The sequence below is a fragment of the Phycodurus eques genome, chromosome 8 (assembly GCF_024500275.1).
Source record: "Phycodurus eques isolate BA_2022a chromosome 8, UOR_Pequ_1.1, whole genome shotgun sequence".
Lineage (NCBI taxonomy): Eukaryota > Metazoa > Chordata > Actinopteri > Syngnathiformes > Syngnathidae > Phycodurus > Phycodurus eques.
This window is the reverse complement of record NC_084532.1, coordinates 31,200,884-31,213,097: the sequence shown is the minus strand read 5'-3', so window position 1 is coordinate 31,213,097 and position 12,214 is coordinate 31,200,884. Positions and strand designations below refer to the sequence as shown.

General features: G+C 44.3%; 1 protein-coding gene across 1 annotated transcript; it reads right to left on the bottom strand.

Moving 5' to 3' along the window:
- Window positions 1-274: 274 nt before the first annotated feature.
- stx6 (syntaxin 6) lies at window positions 275-7,814 on the bottom strand. Its single transcript, XM_061684557.1, has 8 exons — window positions 7,622-7,814; window positions 5,665-5,834; window positions 4,491-4,585; window positions 4,049-4,111; window positions 3,876-3,980; window positions 3,679-3,785; window positions 3,501-3,595; window positions 275-3,338 (listed from the first exon to the last, which is right to left on the bottom strand). The coding sequence occupies exons 1-8, from the start codon at window positions 7,654-7,656 to the stop codon at window positions 3,262-3,264; spliced, it is 747 nt and encodes a 248-aa protein (XP_061540541.1). The 5' UTR covers window positions 7,657-7,814; the 3' UTR covers window positions 275-3,261.
- Between the last annotated feature and the right edge of the window lie 4,400 nt (window positions 7,815-12,214).

The following is a 12,214-nucleotide window of genomic DNA, read 5'->3' as shown; positions in this document are numbered from 1 at the left end:
TCCCTGTGTCCGGGAGAGGGAGGGCTCGGTTACCCTCACCTAACCCTAACCTAACCCTAAAAAAAAAAATTGCTTGCAATATTTCAATATTATTTATTACATATGATAATTTGAAATTTTGGTACAGATTTTTGCAATAATCGTGACTGTTGATGCCAATGATTTGCTTTCATGGGCCACATTAAATGATGTGGCTGGCCAAATGTGGCTCCTGGACCTTGAGTTTGACACCTGTGGGTTAGAGTAAAAGATGCTGAATCAGAAAAAAAACAAGTGTTTTAGTTTCTGTTTATTGTCAGCTGCCAAGTTCATCATCATTGAAAGTTCACCGTACTTATGATCAATATTATTACTATACTTTCCAGCAGCGTGTTAATAGTACAATAACTACCACGTTTTTGAGTGTCGAGACATCCTTTTAACAGGATGTTTTATTAATAACAGTGATATACATTGCATCTGGAAAGTATTCACAATTTTTTCACATTTTATGTTACAGTCTCATTACATTCATTTTTTGTCCTCAAAATTATACACAACACCCCATAATGACAATGTGAAAAAAAATATTTTTGAAGTTTTTGCCAATTTATAAATAAAAAAATAAGAAATCACATGTACATAAGTATTCACAGCCTTTGCCACAAAGCTCAAAATTGAGCTCAGGTGCATCATGTTTCCACTGATCATCCTTGAGAGGTTCCTACAGATTCACTGGAGTCCACCTGTGGTAAATTCAGTGGATAGGACATGATTTGGAAAGGCACATACCTGTTCATATAAGATCCCACGGGTGACAGTGCATGTCAGAGCACAAACCAAGCATGAAGTCAAAGGAATTGTCTATAGACATCTCAGACAGGATTGTCTCGAGGCACATATCTGTGGAAGGGTACAGAAAAATTTCTGCTGCTTTAAAAGTGCGGCACGTTGGCCGACTGGTTAGAGCCTGTGTGGAGTTTGCATGTTATCCCCGTGCCTGCGTGGGTTTTCTCCGGGCACCCGTTTCCTCCCACATCCCAAAAACATGCATGGTAGGTTAATTGAAGACTCTAAATTGCACGTAGGTGTGACTGTTGAGGTCGAATGGTTGTTTGTTTATGTGTGCCCTGCAATTGGCTGGGGTGTACCCCACCTCCTGCCCAACGATAGCTGCACTCCCACGACCGACTGGAGTGCCCAGAGAAAACCCACGCAGGCACGGGGAGAACATCCAAACTCCACACAGGCTCTAACCAGTAGCCCACTGTGCCGCAATACTCCCACGACCGTTGTGAGGATAAGCGGCTCAGAAAATGGATGGATGGATGGATGGATGGATGCTTTAAAAGTTCCAATGAGAACAGTGGCTTCCATCATCCATAGATGGAAGAAGTTCCAAACCACCAGGACTCTTCCTAGAGCTGGCCGCCGGTCTAAACTGAGCAATCGGGCGAGAAGGGCCTGAGTCAGGGAGGTGACCAAGAACCCGATGGTCACTCTGTCAGAGCTCCAGCGGTCCTCTGTGGAGAGAGAACCTTCCAGGACAACCATCTCTGCACCACTCCACCAATCAGGCCTGTATGGTAGAGTGGCCAGACGGAAGCCACTCCTTAGTAAAAGGCACATGACAGCCCGCCTGGAGTTTGCCAAAAGGCACCTGAAGGACTCTCAGACCATGAAGAAAAAAATGCTCTGGTCTGATGAGACAAAGATTCAACTCTTTGGTGTGATTGCCAGGCATTGTTTTTGGAGGACACCAGGCACTGCTCATCACCTGATCAATACTATCCCTACAGTGAAGCACGGTGGTGGCAGCATCATGCTGTGGGGATGTTTTTCAGCAGTAGGAACTGGGAGACTAGTCAGGATTGAGGGAAAGATAAATGCAGCAATTTACAGAGACATCCTGGATGAAAATCTGCTCCAGAGTTCTCACGACCTCGAACTGGGGCAATGGTTAAACTTCCAACAGGACAATGACCCTAAGCACACAACCAAGACAACGAAGCAGTGGCTTCAGGACAACTCTGTGAATGTCCCTGAGTGGCCCAGCCAGAGCCCAGACTTTAATCCGATCCAACATCTCTGGAAAGATCTGAAAATGGCTGTGCAGCGACGCTCCCATCCAACCTAATGGAGCTTGTGAGGTACTGCAAAGAGGAATGGGCGAAACTGCCCAAAGATAGGGAAACTTGTGGCATCATATTCAAAAAGATTTGAGGCTATAGCTATACTTATGTACATGTGATGTCTTAAGTTTTTATTTTTAATACATTTGCACAAATTTCCCTAATTTATTTTTCATATTGTCATCATGGGGTGTTGTGTGTAAAATTTTGAGGAAAAATGAATTTATTCCATTTAGGCGTGAAGCTGTAAAATAACAATGTGGTAAAAGTTAAATGCTGTGAATACTTTCCAGATGTATGTGTGTGTGTGTGTGTGTGTGTATATATTATATATATATATATATATATATATATATACACACACACAACCCCAATCCCAATGAAGTTGGGACGTTGTGTTAAACATAAATAAAAACAGAATACAATTATTTGCAAATCATGTTCAACCTATATTTAATTGAATACACTACAAAGACAAGTTATTGATAGTTGAACAGCTGAAGCTGTACATCGAGCAAGAATGGGAAAGAATTCCACCTACAAAGCTTCAACAATTAGTGTCCTCAGTTCCCAAATGTTTTTTGAATGTTGTTCAAAGAAATGGTGATGTAACACAGTGGTAAACACGACCCTGTCCCAGCTTTTTTGGAACGTGTTGCAGGCATAAAATTCGAAATTAATAATTATTTGCTAAAAACAATCAAGTTGATCAGTTTGAACATTAAATATTTGTCTTTGTAGTGTATTCAATTAAATATCAGTTGAACATGATTTGCAAATCATTGTATTCTGTTTTTATTTATGTTTAACACAACGTCCCAACTTCATTGGAATTGTAGATGAAAATGTTACTGTCGAACAAAGGACTTAGTGCTACTTCCTGCAGTCTTTCACATTAAAAGAGATGCAAAGGAAGTGAAACATAACAACAACCAAAAAACACTGCAACAAAAATGCAAGCATTTAGTGTAATTCTGCAAAAGTATAAAGTGCCCTAAGTTGGGAAGAACATAGTACAAGTACATTTCAAACACATTTGCTCTTTGACCTGTGAACCGTTAACCGTTCAGTGTCACTCAGCAGGGTAGAAGTTGAACTATGACCTCTGGTCCACAGTCAGAGGATGGAGACGAGTCAGCGCATCCGTCGATCAGAGTATGAAGAAGAGGAGGAGGATGACCAAGAGGATGGCTAGCAGCACACCGATGGCACACCACTGGCGGCGGTCTGCACGATTGCCCACGGACAAATAGATGGATGGAAAGCATCAGAGAGAGCGAGAGAGAGGAATATATCCAGAGATACTTTTTATCGTCCGATAGGAACCTCAAAGTCATCAGGAGCAATCTGTGCCAAAAAGGTTTGTGTGCTGCTTGGCAGATTACGTACCGCTGGTCATGTGGGACACTTTGGCCAGTTTCTTCATGACATTATCCAGTCTGGAGTGCGTGTTGTCCATCTCCTGGCCGAAGTCGTCCAGCATGCTGCCAGGAGGGACACATCCAAACAACAAACGGCTGAATCCCCTTGTCCGTTCATCGACGTGGCTTAGAAATAGAAATCTTACACGGCCTGCTCGTCCAACTCCAGGCCGATCCTCTCCGACATGTTCTTCAGGACTCCGATGGTTCCCGACACCAGCTCCAACTGCTCGTCCTGCCGCTCCGCCATCAGCTGACAGGAAGACCGATGTACGACAACGTTGAACGTTGAAGGACGAGTCGAGCGAGCGCATCTGTGTGCCTGCTGTGTGTTTTTGGCAACCTGTTGCTGAAGCTGCTGCTCCTCAATGAAGTTTGAGTTGGCGCTGCGCAGCTCACACTCCAACCGCTGGAACTTATCGCAAACGGCGCCGTCGGCCAGCGGCGCCTGCGCAAATTTCATTCTTCAAATGCAACTCATCACATGACCACATGTAAAGCCAGCCTATGACGGACCTGTTTGTTTGATTTGTCAATGAAGGCCACAGCTGGACTACTGCACATGTGCTCCTTCATTTCCTTCAAAAGAAAACAACAGATGGGCATGTGTGTCATATCATCTCTCTCTTCTCATGACTAGAATTAGTGTAGTGCCCATTGCCAAGTGGTCCCCAACCTTCTTGCACCATGGACCGGTCTATGCAAGTACACAGTTTTCATGGGCTGGCAAACACGCAAACATTCGTCGCTGGGGTGGGTGGGCGTGGGACACGGACTTTCCCGATAAGAAATTAATTGCCGACGGGGCGGGGCGATCGCCTCTCCAGATCGGAAGCTAAACATCGACGGTGTGGGGCGGGGGGGTGCCCCGTCTCCCGCTATCTATCTATGCGGCCCGGTACCAAATGGCTGGTTGGGGACCACTGGTGTAGGGTACGTTCATGAGATCCGTGTGTACCTTGACGGCGTGTCTGGTGCTGCTAATGAAGGCTTTTCTCTTGGCCAGCTCAGCAGCGTCCAGGTTGAACTTCTTTGGGTTGGACTCCACGATGCGTTCGCTAACTGTTAAGAAAGTATGCTCACAATACACTCTCCCTCCACTGTCCACATATCAAACGGCAATGCTTCGTGCTCGTTAGAGTTGGCTTTGTTAAGAGCCTCACGATTCGATTTCAATTCTTAAAGTTGCAATTCGATTCGATATTGATTCTTTTGAATGCAAATTTGATTCAATATTGATTTAAATGCTCCAATATCCATTCAGTAAGAAGTAGAAATACACAAACGAGTAAATTTTGAAATACTTATTTTTGATGCCATATAAAAATGTCGTACGTCAATACACATTTGCATATAAGGGTTAGAGTACTAACTTTTGAGTACAAAAGTAAAAAAAAAAAAAAAGCACAACAGTTGTCTATAAATTAGGTTGGGCATCGAGAAGCGATTGGAACCGGGACTAACATTCCGGTTCTCCCGGAATCTTTCGAATTAAAAAATTTCTGTTCCCAGTTTCGATGCCTAGTCCGCCGGCCCCAAAGAAGAAGTGGCAAAAAACAACGAAGAAGAACATGCACAAAGACGTGCTTGGGCCCAACGGCGGCAGCGGCAAACAAAAGTGTGTCTTAACTTTGTTCAAATTAATGACCAGTGCAACACTTATACCAAGCAGCTGTTCAATGCACGCCGGTAATTTCAGACAGTGGATTTTTTTCCAATATCCGGAACAATCAGTGTTACGCACGTAACGAGTGAACATTCAGCGATTTCCGGAACAAAATACGGACGTTCCGTAACATGTGACAGCTCTGATTCAATAAATCACCAAGGCTTGCACCGGAAAGGATATCGGCCGTTTGTAAATAGCACATATGGTATTGACTGGCGGAAGAGTGCTTAGCACACCTTCGTCGTTACGTTTGCAGGTTTTTCCTACAGCATTCCAGCAACATGCATGTTGGCTTTGTTGACGACCAAGAAATTTTCTATCGGTGTGAATGATGGACTGACGATCAGTGTATTGTTTGGCTATACATTGAACTGCGACCAGTCCTGGGTGTACCCCGCCTCCGGCTCTGCCAGAATGACACCTAATGGTAAGAGGAAAGCAAGTGAATGGACGCAAAGGATATTGATGGTCTCGTCAAGGTCTTCAAGGTCCCACTCGATGGAACGCAGGCTATTCCGCAGCTCGTTGGTGGTCCAGTCCATCTCCTCCTTGGAGGCTGCGCCCCCTTCCAGCAGCAACTCGCTCCATCTGCGATGGAGGCTCTGAGCACCACTTACGGCCTTCTGCACCTCGCTGTGCACACGCACGCACACACACACACACACACGCAGAGTTGGGGATGAGCAGCTGTCACATATCTCCGAATGAGATATTTCAGCTTGAATCTAATGAATCTAACGCATGCACAATCTTGGCATTTACTAATCACTTGCATTAGTCTTATCTTGTCCAAGGCCATTTCAGTTGTGTGTGTGCTGAATAAGGGTGTATGAAGGCTTTCTTTTGGACTTCAACTGTAAACCACGACATGAGCGCTTCTTCCATTTTTAGAAGACATAACAAAAATTATTTGACTTTGTCAATTATTACAAATATGGAATAAATTACTTGCTTGACCTATTGATTATCAAGTGAATTAATTAAATGAATTATTACTAGGCGGCACGGTGGCCGACTGGTTACAGCCTCTGCCTCACAGTTCTGAGGAGAGGGGTTTGAAGGAACCTTGTATTTTATAATCACCTATTACTCTCGAGAGGAGTCTATACATTTTACAGAGCTCTGGGTCAGCAGCTACGCTTATCCTAGCCTCAGCAGAGACAGTGCAGACTGAACAAAGCTCTCTGTTCTTGCTCCCGACTAATACAATGTTTCAAAGTGGAAGTATGGGATTGCTGTCTTCTGACTGGTCCAACGCCGACTGTTGTCCTCATTGTCCTGCAAAACGATGGCCATTTGCCGTTTCCACAGTCTTGCATCTAATGTTTTTGTGGCTCCCCGCAGTCAGTGTCTTCCTTGACATCTGGTCTCTGCTGGATCAGTATCCACCCTGCTGGGAGCTTTCATGCATCACACCCCCACACCCTTATCTGATTTACATTATATGCTATACTGCAATAAACACCCAGTTACCCGCCAGACCAGTTACGCGCTGAAACTCTGTTATCTTCAGGTTCAATCCCCGGTCCCGCCTGTGTGGAGTTTGCATGTTCTCCCCGTGCCTGTATGGGTTTTCTCCCACATCCCAAAAACATGCATGGTAGGTTAATTGACGACTCTAAATTGCCCGTAAGTGTGAATGTGAGTGCGAATGGTTGTTTGTTTGTATGTGCCCTGCGATTGGCTGGCAACCAGTTCAGGGTGTACCCCGCCTCCTGCTCGATGATAGCTGGGATAGGCTCCGGCACGCCCGCGACCCGCGTGAGGAGAAGCGGCTCAGAAAATGGATGGATGAATTATTACTATCAAATAACTTATTAGATGGAACTAGTCAATGATTACAAATGTAAAAACAATTAACACTTTAACTAGTCCAGAGTTAAGAAAATCACAATCATAAAACTACACATAACCATGAGGAAAATAATGAGGTCCTTGTTCATTCATCAGACATATTTTAAAAAATATATTGTAAACATTCTGCCAGATTGCATAAATGTTGGGCACAGCTGTACATATCAGCAGTCATACAAATAAGTTCTGTGTTACTTGAAAAAAAAAAATCCGAAAGGTTTTTGATCTGACTGAGGTATTGATTACAAGTAGATGTAAATACGTCTAGGCAGGCTACTTAACAATACAACACAATAAATAGACACGAGATGGTCTTCCGGACCTTTGCTTCAAGAAATGTCTTCGATCTAGACGTTTTCAAATTTTTGTTGAATACCCCTGAAATAGTCCATCATTACCGAGTGAACTGTATGACTAAAGTAGTAAGTAATTAGGAATACAAAATGAATGATTTACTGAAAGTAATCCCTTCATAAATGATCTTTTTGCTTGAACAAGTGTATTCTTTTGGTTGATGTCGCGGTGCTAGCAGGCAAGCAAGGTCTTAGCAGCTTAAGCGTTCTGACCCTTTGACGACGAAGAAGGGGTCTTCCATGGACATGCTGCCGCCTCTCTCCCTCCGCTTCAGTCCATCACACTCGTAACACCCTCCAACCACTTCGTCCCCCCTCCCGAAAAATAACAAAATAACCCTGCTGTTGTTTTTTACGCCGTTTGTGTACACGAAGCGGCGGCCGCAGCGGCGCCTTCCGCAGCGGAAATAGGGTCGAGGGTAGAAAAAACACTGACTGTATTATACTGCCATCTTGTGGATTGAAGTACATCTACAGTACTTCAGGGACACAAAAACTAATAGCGTACATCAGCGGTCAACCACCTTTTTGCAACCGAGAGGTCCTTCTTGTTACTGATTAATGCGAAAGGCAACCAGTTTGATACACATTTGCTGAAATTTGCTTTTATTATACGTTATTATTCGTAATTGTTCGGTCACTGACGGTGTAGTGCTACACTCGCCTGACTTTGGTACAGGCAGCGTGGGTTCGGTTCCCACTCAGTGACTGTGTAAATGTGAGTGCAAATGGTTGTCCGTGTTACCCTGTGACTGACTGGCGACCAGTTCAGGGTGTAGTTCGCCCGAGGTCAGCTGGGGTAGGGCCGCGACCCCAGTGAGGAATAAGTGGTTAAGGAAATGGATGGATGGATGGATAGTAATTATTCGTATTCATTATTACTGAATACATTGATCATGTTAAAGATTTCCCAGTATTTAGTCACAATGATTTAGGAATCAGATAAATATCAATACTCAACACTGCCTTTAAATCTCTGCAAGTGTAGGAAATCACAATGTCATATTTTCATTGCCACTAAAAATTTGTTTACATATCATGAACTATGTTGTACCATGTTTTTACAAATTTAATGAATTATGTAACATACAAAGATCTGCTTTTAGATTGTTAAATCTCATGACTTTTTAAACTTTTAACCAAATCGGAAGCATTTTGAGGCGGCACGCTGGCCGACTGGTTAGAGCGTCAGCCTCACAGTTCTGAGGACCCGGGTTCAATCCCCGGCCCCACCTGTGTGGAGTTTGCATGTTCTCCCCGTGCCTGTGTGGGTTTTCTCCGGGCACTGCGGTTTCCTCCTGCCTTCCAGGAGGCAGGGTACACCCCTCCCTCCCACATCCCAAAAACATGGATTAATTGGAGACTCTAAATTGCCTGTAGCCATGACTGTGAGTGCGAATGGTTGTTTGTTTCTGTGTGCCCTGCGATTGGCTAGCAACCAGTTCAGGGTGTACCCTGCCTCCTGGCTGATGACAGCTGGGATAGGCTCCAGCACGCCCGCGACCCTAGTGAGGAGAAGCGGCAAAGAAAATGGATGGATGGATGGATGGAAGCATTTTGATAACTTTTTCAACATTTGAATTTCATTTTGCAATGACACTGCCATGTTGGGCGGCACGGTGGACGACTGGTTGGAGCATCTGCCTCGCAGTTCTGAGGACCGGGGTTCAGTCCCCGAACCCACCTGTGTGGAGTTTGCATGTTCTCCTCGTGCCTGCGTGGCTTTTCTCCGGACACTCCGGTTTCCTCCCACATCCCAAAAACATGCGTGGTAGGTTAATTGACGACTCTAAATTGCCCGTAGGTGTGAATGTGAGTGCGAATGGTTGTTTGTTTGTATGTGCCCTGCGATTGGTTGGCAACCAGTTCAGGGTGTACCCCGCCTCCTGCCCGATCATAGCTGGGATAGGCTCCAGCACTCCCGCCACCCGAGTGAGGAGAAGCGGCTCAGAAAATGGTTGTTGCCACTGAGAACATCTGTTTCTTTGTAACTTAGTGGGAAGCCTGGCATTGCATGATGTGCAGCAGTGTTGTTAAAGACTTTTGAGGGTACCTTTCTCCAACTTTGTCAAAAGTCTCAGATGCATAAGCATTGTCTTTCAGCACCACCTACACAGAAGCAAAGTGCAGCATCTTTTTTCTCTGCAATCAGAATCAGAATGAGATTCATCTTTATTTGTGGTCTTATTCTGAAGGAAAAACAATCGTTGAAGCTTTTCGTTGCCGTTGGGAGGAATTGTGCTGTCTCCAAAAGTACGTTTCAGGGAGAGAGCAAACAAAATTCCATCTTAGTGAAGCTAGCATACAGCGGATCATTCAAGTGATTTCAATGAATTCTTCAGCTGCGCTTTGAGATACGAGTGACCTGACTTACTTAATTTTTTGCCGGTAGGGAGCTTTGACTTGCGAGCTTAAAATTGGGATAGGAGCGCTGTATGGTGGCAGCGAAGTCAACTCGAGTTGGCAACTATTGAACAACTGCTCAAATGTCAGGCTGTTTATGTTGACCTTTTACTCTAAACTAAATTAAATCACACCATGTACAACCCCAATTCCAATGAAGTTGGGACGTTGTGTTAAACATAAATCAGAATCAGAATCATCTTTATTTGCCAAGTATGTCAAAAACACACAAGGAATTTGTCTCCGGTAGTTGGAGCCGCTCTAGTACGACTACAGACAGCCATTTGACAGAAAATACTTTTCAGACATAAAAACAGTACAGAGAGTCACTGAGCAATGAAAGGTTACCGGTAAAATTTGACAATTGTGCAAATGATGCAGAGTCCTCTGGCAATTTAGACCAGTTTGAAATGACTAAAAGAGCAATAGTCTGGTACAGTAACCATTGTGCAAATGGCGCAGAGACTTCAATAAATTTAAGCAGTTTAAAGTGACTAGTAGGGCGATAATCTGGAACAATGTCAATTCTGCAAATGGTGCAGATACTTCTCAAGCATGAGTGGCCAGTATTGGTCAACAACAGATATGCAAATAGTGCAGCACAGACTACTACAGTGAGTGCACGAGTAATGTATAATTGGCCCTTCAGAAATGTGACAACAAACTCAAGTCAAAAAAATGCCAGCATGTTGTAATGGAATTGTAGGTTAGGTGTTTAAGAAGTTGATTGCAGGGGGGGAAGAAGCTGTTGGAATGTCTGCTAGTTCTAGTTTGCATTTATCTGTAGCGCCTACCTGAGGGAAGGAGCTGGAAGAGCTGGTGACCGGTATGTGGAGGGTCCGAGAGGATTTTGCACGGTCTTGTCTTAGTTCTGGCAGTCCTCAAGGGTGGGTAGGGGGGTACCGACAATCCTTTCAGCAGTTTTGATTGTCCGTTGCAGTCGGAGTTTGTCCTTTTTTGTAGCAGCACCAAACCAGACTGCGAAGGAAGAACACAGGACCGATTCGATGAGCGCTGTGTAGAACTGCCTCAGCAGCTCCCGTGGCAGGCCGTGCTTTCTCAGAAGCCGCAGGAAGTACATCCTCTGCTGGGCCTTTTTGAGGACGGAGTTGATGTCGGTAGCCCACTTCAGGTCCTGAGAGACCGTAATTCCCAGGAACTTGAAGGTCTCGACGGTTGACACAAGGCAGCTGGACAATGTGAGGGGCAGCTGTGGCGAAGGATGCCTCCTGAAGTCCACGATCATCTCTACAGTCTTGACAGATTGGAGTGGTTTGGCGCCATACTAGCTATATAAGATGTATCATTATGCTTCCAAATGGAGTTGTGAGGAGAGTGAGAGTATTTTGGCAAGTCAACCATACAAGTTCCCAAAATGAAAAGCCTTTATCTTTAAAGGTTTTCCTACACACACAAAACAATGTTTCTGAATTCACGCACCATGATCATTTGCAAAGTAGGAAGGATCTCTAATCCTGTTAGGGACTTTGAGTACAGTTTTTAAATAAAGCTCAAAGCTTTAAATAAACCCTTAACCAACATTTAACCACATTTAACATTTAAGACAATTTGCATTTATTCTTTGGGTTAATCTGGAATGTGTTTTAAGAGTATGGGGGAGAGCATCTGCATATTTTATTGTAATGGCGATATAATCATTATTTGGTATGAATGAACAAAAAAACTTGAATGACCATACAGACTTTTCTGAACTTTTATTGCTGTTATGAGAAACAGTGCCAGCCAGTGCTTCAGTCGTGCTCTTTAGCGGTTGATATGGCTTCAGTTGTCCACCAGATGTCACCATCACCGAAGCCTTGAAGCTTTGAAGCTTTGAATCTTTTTCGGCACAATTGTTAGGAAAGCCTCAGTGCTTCGTAAGGCTTCACTTGCCCACCACTAGAGGCAGGTAGTGACAAAGACTGGCGGCTGGCTTGGCGGCAGAAATCCAATTGGTGAGGGACACGGAGGAGAGGTTAGAATGAAGACAAGGAATGCGTAGTTTACGAAGAGACTGGGGAGCAGTTGTACCACTGGAGAAGCTGTAATATTCTGGCGAGGATTTCCAGGATAAGGCAGGCTTAAATGCAGGTGGTAACGAGGGCTGCTTGGTGACAGGTGCGCGGCCGAGAAAGGTGCTAGAAAGAGAGAGGGGGGGGGGGCGCAAAGCACCACCCAGGCTCCAACAATAGTACCATTAATGATGGTTGTTATTCAGTCAGTCGTTTTTATATAAAAAATAAAATAAATTCACAAATTCTGCCAGGGCATGTAAACTTATGAGCAGAACTGTACATATATGCAGTCATACGTACCCTTGTCATATTGGAATGAAAGTGTAGGCTACACCTTTTTCATAACCACTAGGTAGCGGTGGCATATTATAATCAAAGTGTACACCTT